Genomic DNA, 18901 nt, shown 5'->3' with positions numbered 1-18901 from the left:
TTTCCACCAAACATACTTACATAAAACATTTGCACAATTTTAAACCATCCTCCAAGTGCGTGCTTGGGACCTTTTTCTGGTTCAACAGCATTTCATGTTCGCTTGAGAAGTGAACTAAAGAGAAGTCACCCTCAATTACCCAGATGTATGGATATTCAGCTTGGAATTTTAGAAGTGGATTTTTTTCTTTTTTTGTATTTTCTCTTGTGGATATCGGCGACCACATTTTTGCATGCTAGCAATTTGCCCAAGATTGAATCAGGAGCTAAAAGAGACTGTGATTGCTACATAGACCCAGCAACAGCTTACTTTCAAATTGAACCTTGTAGACGTGTCAGTACTGGGGCTTGTGCCCATTCCGGAAGGACAGGGTGCAGCAGCATAGGGGGTGGGAGTAACAGTTCCCCGCCCATCTCACATTCCACTTAAAAACCACAGAGTCCGTTCCCAGATGGCTTTCTCAGCGGGCCCACCTGATTAGGTAAGTGAAATGGAAGACTTTACTAGTGCAAAGGGAGCACTGACACTGGATGTACTAAGCTTATAAAAATGAAAATGTATGTCTATTATCCTTGACATTATAAAAGGAGACAGAAAATAAATAAAATAATAAACATTCCTCAACAAACAGAGCAAATCAGTGAAGAAGAGGTGTCCAGGATGCTTTTCCTCCATATTGATTTTTGCTATTTAGCATTAGCTGAAATTAACCTCTATTGCTTTTGTTTTAATTGTCAAGGTCCTAAGGAACATTTTGGGTCACTTGAGGGTCCCATGATGTGCCAGAGTCACCATGAAGGATGATAACACAACTCAAAGTAGGTCAAGTAGTAAACGAATCACAGAGATATTTTCCTGCAGAGTCATTTTACTTGGTCCAGGCTCTGAAAGTGTTTTGCTGTTTGAAGTTCCTATAATACAACCTGCCTTCATGGTTATCACATTAATTGTGGCGATCTTAAGACAGTGATGACTGCAGGTCATCCGGGGACAACCTTAAGGAGCCTTAAAGATACTTGTAGTGACAATCTTGATTTCCACGGTCATCTCTGTGAGGTGGGAAGGTTGCTATAAAAGGCAGTGGTCTAACCATATGTGGCATAAAGCCATATTTGGGAATGATACCTAGTGATATCCACGCAATGAGTGGAACGAAGCTTCGTTTCACGTCTTACTGCATTGTGCTCCCTGTGACTGGGAGGGCCGCCTCCAGGTGAGGGAACACCTGTACTTGGTCAGCTCTGATAAATAGTATTTTTGTTCTCTGATTGTCAGCTATACTCACATCAGAGAGGAAAGGTCTGTCTCTTTTACAAGCAGAAACAAAGCCATCATACAATTATTCTCATTTAGCTATTATTTAACATTAATTGGAACTTGGCATGCTGGGAAACTCACTTCCTGGGGGAGAATTTTATTTTAGAGCCGCATAGACACTGTGTGATGCACACAGCACATTTGAAGCAGCAATTTATTAAAAGTTACAATATTTTCCCTAGAGAATTGATTTGCTATTCACCATTAGGACTAGGTCCAATATTTATGGAATGTTCACAAATGATTAATTATGTTTCATTTACAAATAGCCTTTAATGGGAGACATTTTTATTACAAGTGCTATTCTAATGAATTGTCTGTCCTTATGAATTCATGTCTAAGACTGAAATAATTTCTTCTGCCTCCTTTCCCAACCCTGTACTTGAGCCTGCTGTTGCTTATCATGTCTTTCCTATTTCTTCTAACAGACTCATGTGATCATCCCCTCAGCTACCTAAGCTGGAAACCTTGGACATATCTGTGATTCTCACTCATCCTTCCATTCCATTTCCAATTGCTTACCATATTTAAATGGCTCCTTGTTGCCTGGACAATAAAAGCCTAATCTCCGTAATCTGATAAGCAGGCATATTAAAATCCTAATAGCCTGAGCCACCATATCTTCCAGTTATCTGTTCTTCACCAATTGAACTACACTAGTTCTCACCATGATATACTCTTCTTTATTTCTGTGCCTAGGACCCTGTTCACATTTTCTTTGCCTATCATGCCCTTCTTTCTGTCTACTGAGTGAATGCCTGCCTGTTCGGAAGTCCACTCAAGTGTCACCCAGACTTTTCACTCCCCTCCCCCTTGGCAGGATCAGTAACTCTCTCATTTATTTTCTTATAGAACTGAATGTATACATACTTTATTTATGTTCCTTATTTATATGTACATCTAACTCATGTATAACAGTAAATATTTTAAAGCTTTGGTATGTTTTTAAAATTTTTTGTGTCTTCCATGTATACCATGTTAAGTTAGCATGTGATAAATGCTTGGTGAACGTCCTTGGCTAAACTGAAAATCCTGTTAAAAGAAGTAACAGAGCAAAATAATGCCTCAGTGTGTATTCCATATAAATACCATTTTGTGGTTGATGATGGGATGAAATGGATACAGGTGAAGGAGAAAGTCTGATAGCACATCACGCACATCCCCAACAGAGTAAATAGATATAGAGACATAGAGCTTAGAGCACAAAGGTGTATCAGAGGTTACTAGTAACCAGAAAAATAATTTACTTTTATTTCGTTTGCTCTTTCCTTGCCCTGTAGCCTTGGCATTTTCCGTGTCATTTGCCTTGAAAAGGAGCTACCACGGTGTCTAAACCATAGTAGACACACAATAAACACGTCTTGTATGAATGAATGAATGAATGAATGAATGAATGAATAAATGAATGGAGAAATGAAATTATTCCAGCTCTTTCATTTCACAGATAAGGAAAACAGACCCAAGATACAAAGAATAGGAAAGCAGAAACAACCTCTTTTCAAGCTGCTACCATATGACCTACACTAAGGTATGTGCTTTCGCCTCCATTATTTAATTTTATCCTATGAAGGAAATTATACGACCATTATGTGAGATAAAGAACTTGAAGCTCACAAACTGTGTGCCCTATGATCACAAAAATCGGTTGTAACTCTTGTTCTTACACTATGCCTAGTGTAGAGTCTTTCCTTTGCCACCTGCTTGCATGATATTCATGGATAGAAATATAACTAATTATTGGTTTTGGTGGGCAGGAATCTCTGCTTTTTATAATTTGTATTGTTTAGATAGTAGCGAGTGAGTAAATACGGGGAGCTGGAATTTTCTTTGCCCAGCATGCCCTTCTTTCTGTCTACTGAAAGAGCCCTAGAAATGAAGGCTGAATACCAGAGTTCAGTTTCCAATCTTGTTACCTTAGTGGGGGTGAGTCCTTTATTGTCTTGGAAACGTAGTTTTCTCATTTATAATGCAAGGCACATAATACCAACCTTGTGGGGTTCTGTGGTGAACAGATGAACAGTGACTATGAAAGCACAGTTTGCCCACATAAAAAGAAGGTATTACTATTATGAAGCTTATGTGAGAATGAGAAAGTGTGTATAAAAAGGCTTTCTCAGCGGCACATTCGCTCTCTTTTGTTCCCTTTGCTACTGCTTTGTAATTTCACGACATCCTAGCCTTCGTTTGTGTAAACAGATGAGAACAGGATAAGTAAGCATTCTCCACTAATGTGATTTGTATACAATATATCAGACTAAATGAGCTTCTGCTTCTGATTTGTTTGAATTCACAATTCAACATAATTTAGTAATAGAGAAATAATAGTTAAAAAGACATCTGTTTCTTGTCATAAGCTTCTATTTTCATAAGAAAATCTAAACAGTCCGAGAACAGGGAAAATATGAAAACCAACATTACTGCATCGCGGTAACTCTTTGATGAGAAAAAAAAGCCACTGGCTGTTTTGTTAATTACTGAAAATTCAACTTTTCAAATGTTCTGTATTAGCACCACTTCTACGCATACATTTAAAAATGAATCTGATCAAAAAAGAACTTGCATTTTTCAGTTTTATTAATATTATCCTTTACCTCAAACAAGGCACAGAAAGTATCACTTGCCTTTGGTTGGTAACTTCATTTCTTTTTTTTTTTTTTTTTTTGGTAACTTCATTTCTGACCTTACATATCAATATTGCCTTATGATCCTCTATCAAATTTGTAAAGACCTGCATCTTTCCATTTTTATATAAATTTTTAAGTTAAAATTAAATAAATCCACACAGTTAAAATAATAAAAGCAATTAAGACATATTTTTAATATATTCTTTAGGATCTCTGATGGTCATACATTAGAGAGCACTGGGGTGTTAGGAAAGAATAGGACCTTGAAACTCATCGAATTCTAACCCTTTTATTTCATAGTTTGGGAAATGAGACTGTGAGTGGCTGAAAAAAAGAGATATGCTAGTTCTCAAGAACAAAGACAAAAAAAACAGCTCCAAGCTATCTTTTGAGTGCTCTTCTTACTGTACTAGATCAGAATATAATCAATTTCGACAAGTGTAACTCAATTCTCCTTTATCCAAATAATATCGGGGGAAAAGGGGGGCCTTGCTCAACACTTACATTAGCTTCTGGGATGTGGACACTGATGGAATGAAGATACGTATCTGGGAGAAGACTAAATAAACTGGATGATAGGAGACCTCAGTAGCTTGGAATAATTGGCTAAATCTAACAAAAGGGAATTGAACAGAGAGAGAAATACAAAATCCACACTTAACAATACAAAAACCAATGGCAAAAGTCCATCAAACACGACATATGGCTTAGCAGCAGAATAGTTTTTGTCAAAAGTGGCTGTTTTTAAAGAACTTAAAGTTCAATGAGTTTACTCTTGTCTTCTTCCCAAAAGGAACTGAATTTTACTTAACATGATAGAAGTTTACCCAGAACAATAAAGAGGCTCAATGCCATCTACTTACCCACCTACACTTGAAATTATGGGTGTGGACACAGATAAACTGGGGCATGCAGAGGGGAAAGACCAGAATGTTAAGTTGATTCAGACCCAAGTATATTAGGAAAAGTTAAAGGTACTTAAGTATGTCTCTCTGGAGAAGGGAAGGACTGCATTTACTGTTTTAGAGAAATAGGGGTGAGATGAACATGTAGTTCGTGACAAAAAGGGCTGAATGATCGGGTGGAAAGAATTCAAGATATAACATCAGAAAGCATGAGTCTGAATTTTGGTGCCATCATTTACAAGTGGTGTGACCTAGGGAAAAATCTCTAAGAAAATGCATTTATCAGGTTCTTGATCTGTAAGATGAGAGTAGCAATATCTACAATGCAGGATGGTTATGAAAATTAAGTTAAATTAAACAACATAGGAAAAATATCTACAGTACAAGGCATACAGTACTCAAAAGATATTGACCTTTCCACCACTTTGTCAGTAGAGTCATGAGAGATTTCTATTAGATTTTACTACAGGAGAATCTTGTACAGGGGTTAAGTGGAGATAGGAAGGTTAGGTGTACAAGATCCCTGCCAATGCTGTGTGATATATTTGTATGTTGATCACCAGCATTTTGTTGTACTTTACGCCAGGAAAGACTGTTCTTTAAAACACTTGATTCCTTATAGGTCATATTGCCTTTTAAAGTCATAACAAGTTTCCATGACTCTGTCTTGCAAAATTGCTTACTTACCTATAAAGTGCAGAAAGGGGCCTCTTGTTTCCAGGTTTTGGTCTGTATGGTTTGGGTTCTCCTGCCATATTGATATCTAAAAGCAAAAAATAATATAGCACTGATTAGGAAAAATTAATCCATTTAAGAAAAGTAAATCATGAGGTTTTCTTTTTCCTTTTGCCATTTGCCTCTACAAATGTTATATGCCATTCTTTATTAAACAGTTATTTATTGAGCACCTACTCCAGCCCAGGCACTGTTTGAGCTATGTCATGTACCAAACAGGTTAGCTCCATGCCCTTGTAAAACTTACTTTCTACTGGGGGAGAAATAGATAGTAAACAACAAACAAAATAAGTAAGAAAAATATATAACATATTAGAAAGTGATAAGAACTATGAAAAAAGACAATGTTAAGTGAGGTAGGGAAATGAGGGATGCTTAGTAAAAATGAGAGAGAGAGAATGAGATATCCTTCTAAATTGGATTTTTGCCAGCAATGTCTCAGTTTGCATAAACATTTGCATGGAATAGAGCTTTGTTCACAAGAGGAATTATTAATTTCCCATGACAGTATCTTCCATCTATGTAGAAAAGGAATGTAGGAGGGTGGAATTGTACTGAGGGAATAACACCATGCACTCAGCAACTAGAATGTGTAGTTATAGTTCTTGGTGGTCAGAAGAAGAGAGAGCACATCCTTGGCCTTCATGAACTAAAACCATGATAAAGTCTCTAAGATAAGACATAGGATACTTAAGTACACGATGAAAGAGTATTTATATACAGTTGACCAACTTCTCTCTTAAAGAAATGTGTAAAACTGTTAGGGGGTTTTAGAAAGTTGGGTGACAAAGGTTCGGAAAATCACATAAAAAACAAGATTTAATAAAGTTAAAATTCCTAAAAATGATAAAAAGGAAAATCTAAAAAAAGGGCAAACTTCAAGAAAAGCTTTGAAAGAAGCAAGGGACATTATTTTGACAGAATAGAAAGGGAATGCTTCTCTGAGAGTGGACTAAATACACTGGTTTAGGGGTGGATGAGCCAACCAGCAGTGAAAACAACCAAAATTTCTATATAAAATACAGCTGACCCTTGAACACTGATGTGAACTGCACTGTCCATTTATGTGCAGATTTTTTTCAGTAAATACAGTACAGTGCTATAGATGAATTTTATGGTTTTCTTAACATTTTCTTTTCTCTAGCTTACTTCTATTGTACGAATACAGCATATAATACCGGTAACATACAAAAAATGTTTACTGTTTATGTTATTGGTATGGTTTCCAGTCAACAGTAGGCTATTAATAGCTGAGTTTTGGGGGAGTCAAACATTATACATGAATTTTTAAAAATATTTACCTATTTATTTTAGAGAGAGGGAGAAAGAGGTGGGGAGGGGCAGAAGGGGAGGGAGAGAGAATCTCGAGCACACTCCTGGCTACACGCAGAGCCCTACATGGGAGCTGGATCTCATGACCCTGAGATCTTGACCTGAGCCAAAATCAAGAGTTGGCCACTTAACCAACTTAGCCACCCAGTCACCCCCATATGTGAATTTTTGACTGCACAAGGGGTCAGTGCCCCTAACTCTCTTGTTGTTCAAGGGTCAACTATAGAATGTAACTTTTTTTTTTCAAAAAAAGACAATATTGAGCTTGTAAGAAAGTAAGGAGTTCATAGAAGCCTACATCTGAATGAAAGCAGGAACTCAGATGGAAGTGGAAGACTGACTCTACCTTATTCCTTGAAGACATTTGTTGAAACCAGAACTTGAACTTTAGCTTTCATGTCCTTGTGAACTAGAGGGGGCGGGAGACAGTGCCCAAAGAACATGACCATATAATCACTAAATTCAACACCCATTTACATTGAAATCCTTAATTAGGAAGAGATAGAAACTTCCTTCTTTTACCTAATTAAGGATATCTACAAAAAACAATCTCTAGAAAATGTCACAGTCAATAGTGAAACACTGGCCACACTTTCTTGAATATCAAGGAATTTTTTTTATTTTATTTATTTTAAAGTTTATTTATTTATTTATTTTTAAGTAATCTCTACACCCAACATGGGGCTCGAACTCATGACCCTGAGATCAAGAGTTGCATGCTCTTCCAACCGAGCCAGCCCCTAATATTAAGAAACTTCAAAGGGCATTCACTATTACCAATTCTGTATAATGCTGTGCTGGATTTCATAGTCAGGGAAGGAAGACAGAAAAACAGTATCAGAAATTGTGAAGGAAGAAATGTCATAATTGCTGATAATAAGTGGATCCACATAAACACTCCAAAGCATCCACAAATTATTATAATTAATAAAAGAGCTTAATAAATTTGTTGGATTCAAAGCCAATATATAAAATTCAACTCCATATCTCTACAAAGCAGTAAATGTTTTTAAAATATAATTCTAAAAGATATAATTTAAATAGTATAAAAGTAAAGTACCTGAGGATAAATACATTATAAAATTTTAAAGATGTTTATACGGAAAATTATAAAACTATATTGGAAGATTTTACAGTTACCTTACATAAACAGAGAAATTGGAAGCCTTGATACAACAAACATTTTAATTCTTCTCAAGTTAATTTTGATTCTATATAATTTCAATTAAATTACCATTCTTTTTATGTCTCTGTGGAGTTGGATAAGTTCATTCTGAAATTTATATGATAGAGCAAAAGGTCAAAACAACCCTTGGGAAAAAACCCAAAGGCGGCAAAGTTGCCTTAGCAAGTTTTATTTTAAGCTGTAGTAATTAAGACTATAGTATTGGTACAGATAGAAAAAGAACCACTGCACCACTGACACACACGGATGTGGATGTTTGAATTAGGACAGAGGTGGCAGAGCCGATCAGTGAGTAAGGATAGGCTTCCAGAGCTGTAATAATTGGTTACCAGTTACTGCAAGGACAAACATGAAATTGGACCTCTACCTTACACTATACAGAAAAATTAATTACCACTGGATTAAGAACCTAAATGTGAGAGGCAAAAATACATAACTTTTAGGAGGAAGGTAGCAGAATATCTTTATGAGATCAGAGTATGGAAGGATAATCTTAAACCAGACATAAAAAGCACCAGCCTTAAAATATAAGATTGATAAATTCTACTACATTGCAATAAAATAAAAAGAATTTCTGCTCATCAAAAGTCACATAAAGACAATGAAAAGAAAGGCCACAAACTAGATGAAGAAATCCTTGAGAAAGGATTTGTTTCTGGAATATATAAAGAACTCATTTACATAATAGGAAAAAGAAACAAACCACCAAATAGAAAATTGGGCAAAATCACAGGAGAGGGGGCGCCTGGGTGGCTCAGTCATTAAGTGTCTGCCTTCAGCTCAGGTCATGATCCCAGGGTTCTGGGATTGAGCCCCACATCAGGCTCCCTGCTCGGCAGGAAGCCTGCTTCTCCCTCTCCCACTCCCCCGCTTGTGTTCCCTCTCTCGCTGCCTCTCTCTCTCTCTGTTAAATAAATAAATAAATAATCTTTAAAAAAGAAAAAAAAAACACAGGAAAGGAACTTTACGGAAGAGGAAAGATGAATGCTAAATAACACATGAAAAGACACCCAACCTCACCAGTAATGGAGAATTCAATAATAGTATATGTGCTGCCGAAGTGAGCATAATAATGGAGAATTCAAATTAAAACACTATGAAACACAATTGATACTCACTAAATTTACAACAATTAACAAATTCTGACAAAATCAAGAGTTGGTGAGGTTTGGGAGCAACTGGAATATGTGTACATTGCAGGTATAAGCATAAACTGGTACGATTATTTTGGAAGATAATTCAGCAGTTTATAGTGAACTTAAAATGCCCAAGCCCTATGAACCAGAAGGTATGCACCTGGAGAAACTCCTGCATATGTGTACCATAAGATATATACAGGAATGTTCATTGCAGTACACCACGATGGAAAAAATTCCTGGATGGAAAAACACAAATATCCATTGATAGGTAACTGGATAAATGAATTGTGATATATTTACAAAATGAAACACTATACAACAGGGGAGAGAGAGAGAGACAGATACAGAGACTTAGAGCCACAGGCAACAACACGGAATCTCAGGAACATAACAGTGACCAAAAAATGATGTCATGGAAAGACACTGACAGAATGAATCCTTTTATGTTAATAAAAATACAAATTTAAACAGACGTTACATAGGAATCAAAATACATGTAATAAAATAAAAGAAGAGCAAGCAGAGATAAACAATAAATTTAGGATGAAGGTTACCTTTAAAGGGCAGAAAAGAATGTGGAACTTGGGTAGGCCATCTAGGAGACTTGAAAATTAATTACAATGTACTATTAAGGGTGCATGTGCAGTGGGAACAGCAGCATTCTTTATAACTCTAATATAGTATAAATTTTATTTTGTATATACTTAATAACTAATAAAGAATTAAAAAAGAAAATGGGAACAATGATGGTAAGTTGTGAATTGATAAATATTCAGGTCAGGGGTAGTGAGTTTTGGTGAACAAGTGGTTTCAGCAAAGATTGTGAACAAGGAAATAGCAGGAAAGAAGAGCAGTTGGGTGGGTGGGTGGATTATTGGATATGAATAGATTAGTAGAGACTCCAATTAGAACTTTACATCTAATTTGACTGGGATATAATTTTGGGTTCTGGGTAGAGGGCAGTTGTGAGAATGAATCATAAAGACAGTGACTCTTGTATGATTTGGGATAAGGCACACCAAAGATCAAGGCTGTCTGAATCTTTCAGATGTGACAGAGTTGGAACAAAAAACTGAGTGAAACAAAAGCAGATTTCTATTATTTTTATAAGCTTTGAAATGATGGTAGAAGACAGGTGTCCATGAAATAGAATAAGACACAATGTGTGTGTCTGTAGCTCAGAACCCATGAGTCTCCATTATGAACTGAAAATGTAAAACTATTCTCATAAATAAATAAAAAGCTTGAGACTTGTCTGTCAACACAAATATTATAACACTTTTTTTTTAATAATATGGTGTCAGTGGTTCTGAGGATAAACTTAGGAGTTTGACAGCATACACATACAATGGAAAGCCTTTCGTGAAAGGCTGTTAAACTCAGTATTTCCAGACATCAGCCTCTGTTCAAAAGTTTTAAAAAATGGAAAAGAAAATTTTTTGTTTCTTATAGACATAAAATAGTGTTCAAAAGTATAATTTTCCTTTGATCTTATTAAAGGAAATACTTGTATTTTATATATTTCATATTGCTATAGTGGAGATCATCCATAACTTGATGTTAATGGACAGGGATGAGGGTGAAAGGGGTTGGATGTGGTCCAGGAAGAAGAAACGGTGGGCAGTGAGCTCAACTAGTAGTGAACATGAAGTCTTGCCAAGCTCTGTATGAACGAGCATTGCCATTGTACTGAACTTTATAAATAACAAGATTTAATTGTATCTTCAGGACACATGGTTTATTTGGAAGCCAAGGCTCAGGTTTTCATGTCTCAAGAGCTGTTGGCCTTGAAGGGACCATGCAAACAGGGCAAATGTCATCTGAACAGTAAACTCTGTGGTCAATGCTGGGGAGACATCTGAGGTTTCCTTCCATGATTGTCGGACACTGGGTAATTTTCCCATAGGTAGAGCAAGAGAACAATAACCAAGGTTCACTCTTCCATCCCTCTTATAAGGTAGGGGCTTTGGAATAAAACATTGAGATACAGAAAATAAAGTTATTTCTTAAATTCCCTAATTTGGAAACAGAGCCATACCAAATACTAATATTTAGAAATCGTGTACTGTCCTCAAGAAAGGCTGTAGGTTTAACCATTCTTAGCAAATCTTTTTGAGATCATCCAAAAAATCCTAGTTAAATTCCTACTTGTTTTGCATAAGAACCTATAAAGGTACTTATATATCAAGAAGGTGGACTCTATTATCTGAGTATTAGAATTATATTCTTGTAAAGAGAGTCAGTAAAGTTAGGTAAGCGCCATTAAAAAGCAGTCTCTTGAAGTGTTTCTGTTTGAATACAATATACATCATACCTGTGTGGAAGAACTCCCCCAACCCCTTTCTGGCCTGAGGGACAAAGCAGAAGGGAGCTAAACTTTTACCCATGGATAGGAGATGAGTGGAGACAGCAGACCTCCACAAAGATGGAGGAAGGGCATCTGCATCTTGTCCTATGACATTGTGAGCCTCAGTAAGGACCAACTAACAGACTTATAGAACAGACCCCCTATCTGTTTTGAAGTTTTGATATTTCAAGTTAGTGTGAAAAAAATAGGTTGAAAAAAAATTCACTCCAAAATTATTCTTCTAATATTAAACCTCAGAATCAAACAACTGAAAAATACCCTGTTGGGCTACAAACTATATAGCTTCACAGTAAACTACTTAAAAAATACATTACATGTTCTAAAAAATTTAATCAGTTTTCCTTTCTTCTTTATATCTAAGCTAAATAAGCAATGCCAATATACCATGACAGAAATAACTATAAAGTCAGAGAACTGGAAAAAGTCAATGAGCTGAACCTATTCTGGTTTGAGGTAAATGAGATGAGGCAAGCAGAGACAGGTGCTGCTCCAAGCGTCATTCTCAGAAATGATATGCAACACACGTTCACGTATTTGTTTCACCGATTCTCGTTAGCATGCGACTAAGATGATGGTAACAGCATTCTATTAGTTTATGCTTTATGACTCTTGGGAAGATACCTCCAGTTCGACACCCAAACCCTGTGACTCTCCCGTCGGCACCCCCATTTTATGTTATGACATTGCTCTAATGGCACAGACAGTGCAGTGCTTGTCTTTGGTCTTGGACTTTTATCCTGCAGTGTTGTTCACCCGATAGGTGTTCAATGAGTCTATTGGTTGATTAAATTCATACAGACCAGAAGGTATATCCTTGCACAGGTTGTAGTGTGTCTAGCCAAACACACTTTGTCAGCACATTTCCTAAAGTGGTATTCGTATGAACTGTTTTGGAAGATGGTAATAGGTATGTTGCCAAACAAATAAATCATGGTAAAATAAGTTCAGTAAAAATGCTATAATATATCTCTTTCTTGGATATTTGTAAGCATATTAAAGGATAAGATTCTGAAAAAAGGGAGCATTCAGTTATGTTTAACTCATATGTTTATATCTCTCTCTATATATCTCTCTCTATATGAACACAGTACGTTTTGGATGGCACACCTGTGAACATCCAACAAAACAGTGTGCTCTCAGAACACTGGTTTATGAGATACCCTGAAATAGTTAGAAAAATATTTTCCATGTATTTCTTTGCCATGTTTCAATTTGGAATATCCTCATGCAAAAAGACAATTTAATCTCTTCAATTACATATTATTTACACTACTACAGTAAATGGACACTTGCTACTTACCTCTACCACTAGTGATCCCTTTTGGCATCTGTCATGTCTGCAGGAATTTCACCTTGATATCAAAGTGATGTCTAACTTACAGTAGAATAAGGCATCTACATTATCAATATCATCTTTTAGATGGAGAAAAAAACTAAAAGAAATATTTTTCAAAAAGAATTAGTTCAAAGCATTCTCTTGATTCTTGAGATTTGTTTGTTTTGTTTCCTTCCCCAGGTTTAAATAAAAGTTTAAATATTTCAGCCATGGCATAGAGACTGCCAGGAATAGTCGTTCAGAGTCTTTTATTGTTCACATTTAAAAGATTTAGGGATTCATTACTATTCCATTGAATAAAAATTCAGGAGATAAAGAAGACAGTCTGTTATGTTTGACAAGGGAATGCATGAGCCCTACAATTCTCTAGTATAAGCACCCTCCGTTAAAGAGTGTTTGTGCCTTTATTAGTTTAGACCCTCAAAACAATCTTGTGAATGAAGCAGAACAGGAATCATTATTCCCACGTCATGTACATAGATGTCTGAAGAACTGAGAAACTAAATGGCATTTATAATAATATCGTTAGCTCAGTTCAGTACAACCGTCTCTATTATTGAGCATGGCCCATGGGCCAGGCACTGACTGATACCTGTCCCTGTCCTGAGAGAGAGGACTGTCTGAGAGTCAGCCGCAGCCTCCAACTAGAGCTGTAAGACTCACCGTCTAGAACCTAGCCTACTCTCTCATTGCTCTTTACCAGATTTTGGATGTCACATTTGCTATGCCACTCAATCCTGGTCTGGCTGTGGAAAGTATTAGGAAAAGTAATATACTCTGAGTCCCCAGGAGTCTTGGCATCACGGAGGGAGGATGTATGATTAAAAGAATGCTGTAAGGAGATCTGTCTGGTGGCAGTGGGGGAAATACATTCGACCCAGTTGATTGCTTGAGATTTCTGGGCCAGGTAGGTTCACAACACTGTGGTTTGATGGAGCTGCCCGGAAGTGCTTTTACTCTAAGGAAAAAAACACGCCAGACTTGCAAATGCAAGCATAGCCTGCCGTGTGCTCTGAAATATGGACATTTGAAGTATTTTTAAGCCTAGAGCTGAAAGTGGAGCTAATTTGGTACAAAAGTAAATGGCTTTCTAATCTTGTTGTTTTTCCTTTCACGGAATCAAAGCTAGTTTTAACACTTGAAATATGTCCTTAATAGTATGTTAAAATATTCACTGTTATGGGAATGAAACTGTAGTCTAATTTTACTGGGCAGTCACTGAATTGTGACCATTTTAATGAGCCTTTGGACCCGGTTTCATAAATTAGTTCTGACACAGCACTATGGCACGTTGGCCTCTGGTTATTAGAATGCTAATGCAAAGATCACTGGTTGGCCAGATTCCCATTTGTTGCCAGAAAATGCTCTGTGCTCCCAGGGTCTGTCTGCAAGGGCAAATAAAAGTGGAAGCTTGAACTTATTACTCATTACTTGGTAAGTCCAATCACTGTATGTGACTTATTTTCCCCAATAGAAACTGAAGTGAAAAAAGTGGGCATGTATAGTTGATGCCCTTTTTTATTTACTGTCTATTGCATTCAATGGTTATATTAAGAAGAAAATAAAAAGGCCACAAATCATTCATTTTCATTGATCAAATAATTATTGAACCTACAGACTGTGCCAGGTACTGTGCTAGGTACTGGGTAAATGTATATGAACATGGTATTCTCCGGGATGTCACAGAAGACGAACCTGCAGCTGACCGCAGCTCATCCGATAAACATCACCATGAGGATGACTACTTCGCACTTTGGGAACGTGGTGTCCCACCCTCTATGACTGAGAATGGTCTCAACTCAAGAGTCCATTCTTGGTACATGATGTGGTTTCCTCCCAAGACACTGCTTATAGTGTTAGCAGTTTCACAGATGTACATCTATCAACCAGCTCTGCAAAAGCCTCAGCTCTATCCATTAAGCTGTACAGACCTGTTTCTGTCCTGTTTATTTTGCTTTTCTCATCAAAACTCCCATTAGCTAATTGTTAGAATACTTTTGGTTTGCCTGAAGTGTAAGTGGCCACGAAACCTGAGGAAATGTTGCGGCATTGGTCCATGTTTCCTCGATGTCTAGTTTGAAGTTACATAACAGCGAATACAAGCACACAGTCACACAGGTACAAAGCAATTTTTAAATCAAATTTGAATTTCTTTAATTCCTCAAACTTTCACCTTGCTTCATTTTTTCTCTATCACTTTATTTCTTATATTACCTTGGGTGTATTTTTTGAACAATGCTTTTCTATATTCTATGAAAATCTCTAAAAATCTCTACAAAGGTAAAAAGGAAGGACTGTATGTTTTATTAAGAGATAAAGGCTCCAGAAACCAAATCTAAATTTTGGATAAACATTCAACAGCAGCACCGTGAACTTAGGATCTTGCTTAACAATTTTACAAATATACTTAATGACCTATTGATATTGGGAGTAGAGATAACTGTTGTGATAAATAAGACCAAAATACCTGGTAAAAAATAATCTAAGCCATATATTCATTATCAGTGTGTGGGCTTAACAGTAGTAATTTCTTTGCATCCCAAGAGTTTAGTTTCATAGTTGAGGACAAAATATTCCTTAAGGAAAGTAAAATTCAGCCACAGAATCTGGATTAACAATTTCCTTGAGAACTCTCAGATTTCCATCAGCGAAGTAAAGCAGATCCCAAACTTTGGGTATTGCTTCTCTCTGTTCCCTTTCTTCTTCTCTAATCTCTCTCTTTTCCTATATGTATAGATAAATTTATTTTCGCCGTTCCTTTCTGTGATGACTTTGCTTTCAGCGTTTAAAACACTAAGGTTACTGTGTTTAGAGTATTTTATAATTCATAAATATAATGAAATGCCAAAGCTAACATTAGGTAGCTAAACACATTTTATGTCGAGATTAGTATACAACTCTGATACTCAAAGTTTGGTTGGCAAACAGACAGCATGTCTATCCTGTAGGAACCTGTTAGAATTGCAGAATCCAGGTTCGATCTCAGATCTAATGAATCAGACTACATTTAACAAGACATCCACGTAACTGCTATGCACATTCAAGTTTGAGAAGCAATGGAATCTAACATACTTAGCTTAAATCCCTTCCTTTAATTATTCTTTAAGGATTTTATTTTTTAAAACAGTTTGAAAATAAAATATTAAGAATTCTGAGCAGACAACATCACCCACCGTCAGAAAAATGCAAATCAAAACCCCAATGAGATATGACCTCACCCCTGTTAAAATGGCCAAAATCAAAGACAGAAGAAACAAGTGTTGGTGAGGAGGTGGGGAAAAAAGGAACCCCTGTGCACTGTGGGTGGGAATGCAAACTGGTGCAGCCACTATGGAAGATAGTATGGAGGTTCCTCAAAACATCAAAAATAAAACTACCCTAAGATCTATTAATCACACTATTGGATATTTACCCAAGGAATACAAAAGCACTAATTCGAAAGGATATATGCACCCCTATGTTTCCTGCAGCACTATTTACAATAACTAAATTATGGAAGCAGCCCAATTGCCCATCAACAAAGTGAATGGATAAAGAGGTGGTACACACACACACACACACACACACACACACACACACACACATGGGACTATTATTCAGCCATAAAAAAGAATAAGATCTTGTCATTTGCAACAACATGGATGGATCTAGACAGTATAATGCTAAGTGAAATAAGCCAGTCAGAGACAAATACCATATGATTTCATTCATATATGGAATTTAAGAAACAAAACAAATGAACAAATGAAAAAAAAAGAAACAAAGCAAAAACAGACTCTTAACTATAGAGAACAATCTGATGGTTACCAGAGGGGAGATGGGTGGGGGGATGGGTGAAATAAGTGATGGAGATTAAGAGTGCACTTAATCCTGATGAGCACTGAGCAATACATGGAATTGTTGAATCACTGTATTGTACACCTGAAATTAATAGAACGCAGTATGATAACTACACTGGAATTAAAAATTGAGCAGAAAAATAAAGCATTTAGGGAAGAAACTTGAAAAATGCTTTTTTAAAGGCTTAGAATGGACTAATGGTATCCTAATGTCATCTTTGATGATAACTACAGTTGCTAGCATTTGTATATCATTTAACATTTGATCACATTTTCACACTCCTTAAAAAATTTTCACAATGATCTTGTGATGTGGGTCTTATTGCAGATTTCCATTTATACAAACGGAAGTTGAGAAAGTATAAGTTATTTGCACAAGATAACATAGCTAATAAGTAGGGTGCCAAGACTCTGTATTCGGGAGTTGTCACTCTAAATAAACATCATGCTTTATAGATGAAGTTTGACTTTTCAATTAAAAATAGATGTATCACTTTTGGCAAGGCTTATAAAATTTATTGGCAAATTACTAAAATATTTCATAATTTCATTTATTAAAATGATAAATTTTTCACAAAGTCTTCATCAACATATATAATGGAGAAAACCATTAAACTCAATCTTACTGTTAAAATTCCATGAGACAGCAAAACTTCAAAGAGCTCTGTGACCCAAAATGCGAGTCTAGAAGAGCCAGAAATCAAGGAAATGCAAAGGATCTGACACCCTTCTCCAGAAGCAGGAAAGAAATAGATTACCTAATATTTAGCAACAAAGCCCAGTCTAAAATACAGATGAGAATACACAAGATTTAATGAGATAAAAATGCTTTTAGATATTGCCATGCAACAATACGTAGAGGATTTTAAAATGACTTCACCTGTATCATATCCTCTCTCTTCACACCTCATAACCTACTCCACTCACCCGCCTTTCCCCCTCCAGGTATACTGGTCTCCTGTTTCTCAGGCACTCCAGGTGTGTCCTCTGCCTTTGGCATTAGCCGCTTCCTCTCTCCCAGCTTCCTCTCCCCCTACATAATTCCACAGCGAATTCCCCCAATCCCTTCAAATCCTTGCTCAAATGTCACCTTCTCACCTATTTAACGTGCAGCATTTCATTTCCCTACACTTCTCACACTCACAATCCCTGTTACTCTGCTTGAATTTTTGTTTTCCAAAGGATTTATCACTTCCTAATGCATGACACAATTTATTTATTCATTATGCCCACTGTTTATCGCTAGGTGATACTCGACCCCACCATGCTAACATGCTGACCCCATGAAGCCAGGGATCTTTGTTTTGTTCACAAATATATTCAAAGCACCTAGAATATTTGGCGAATAGATGGAGTTAATAAGTGTTTGTTAAATACATGAATGACTTAATGAATTAGTGACTGTTTTATCTGAACTTCAGTGGCTCAACATGGCTGTCAAAGGTAGAAAGTAGAATCAAGAACAAGGTTATAATTACAGTGACCATATAATTTAGTATCTACAGGAGTCAGTTCTGGGTGTGAATAGGGCAATGAAATTATTAAAATTATGTAATTTTGAAAATTTATTTAATTGATCAACAAACTGGCTTATTATATCACTGGTTCTATAAAGAGAGGTAATGAAAAAGATTTTTAAAAATTCTTAATCTGTTTAAAATGAAGAAAAATTAAAACAAATTAAGGTTGATTATCTGAATATGAAATAAAACAGAGTAACTTCCCATGGTGCTTTGATCAGTTTATACTGTGTCACATTTTTCTGTAAAATTTGTTTTCAATCATCTTATTTTAAATTCTTCATAAAATTTCACGTCTTCCTCAAAGTGGCACTTTGCCATGAATGATTTTGACATTATTGACACTTTCAAATTATTCCAATCTGTAAATATAATATTTTTAATTGAGAAAATACTTCTAGAGGTGCTGAGGAAGATCAGCTCAGAACTATTTTAAGTGGAAAATATTCTTAATTCTATTTTTATGTCGATACGTGTAACTGTATCAGACCAAATATTTTCATAGGTATTGTCTTTTTACTTCCATTCATAGAGTACATTTCTTGACATTTTTATAAGAAAAAATTGTCAAAAATGTCTTAATGTTCTTTTGAATGTCTT

At 36.1% G+C, this 18901-nt stretch overlaps 1 protein-coding gene across 1 annotated transcript in view; it reads right to left on the bottom strand.

Annotated features, from left to right (window-relative positions):
* The window catches only part of RALYL (RALY RNA binding protein like), a 331187-nt gene that overhangs the window by 93416 nt on the left and 218870 nt on the right, over window positions 1–18901 (bottom strand). Inside the window, exon 2 of the mRNA XM_040625588.1 lies at window positions 5534–5609. Coding sequence (XP_040481522.1) covers window positions 5534–5609 — 76 coding nt within the window. The remainder of the gene's footprint in view (window positions 1–5533; window positions 5610–18901) is intronic.

Source organism: Ursus maritimus, unplaced genomic scaffold (assembly GCF_017311325.1).
Source record: "Ursus maritimus isolate PB19 unplaced genomic scaffold, ASM1731132v1 scaffold_9, whole genome shotgun sequence".
NCBI lineage: Eukaryota > Metazoa > Chordata > Mammalia > Carnivora > Ursidae > Ursus > Ursus maritimus.
Note: the sequence above shows the minus strand (reverse complement) of the source record. Positions and strands in the feature narration are given on the sequence as shown.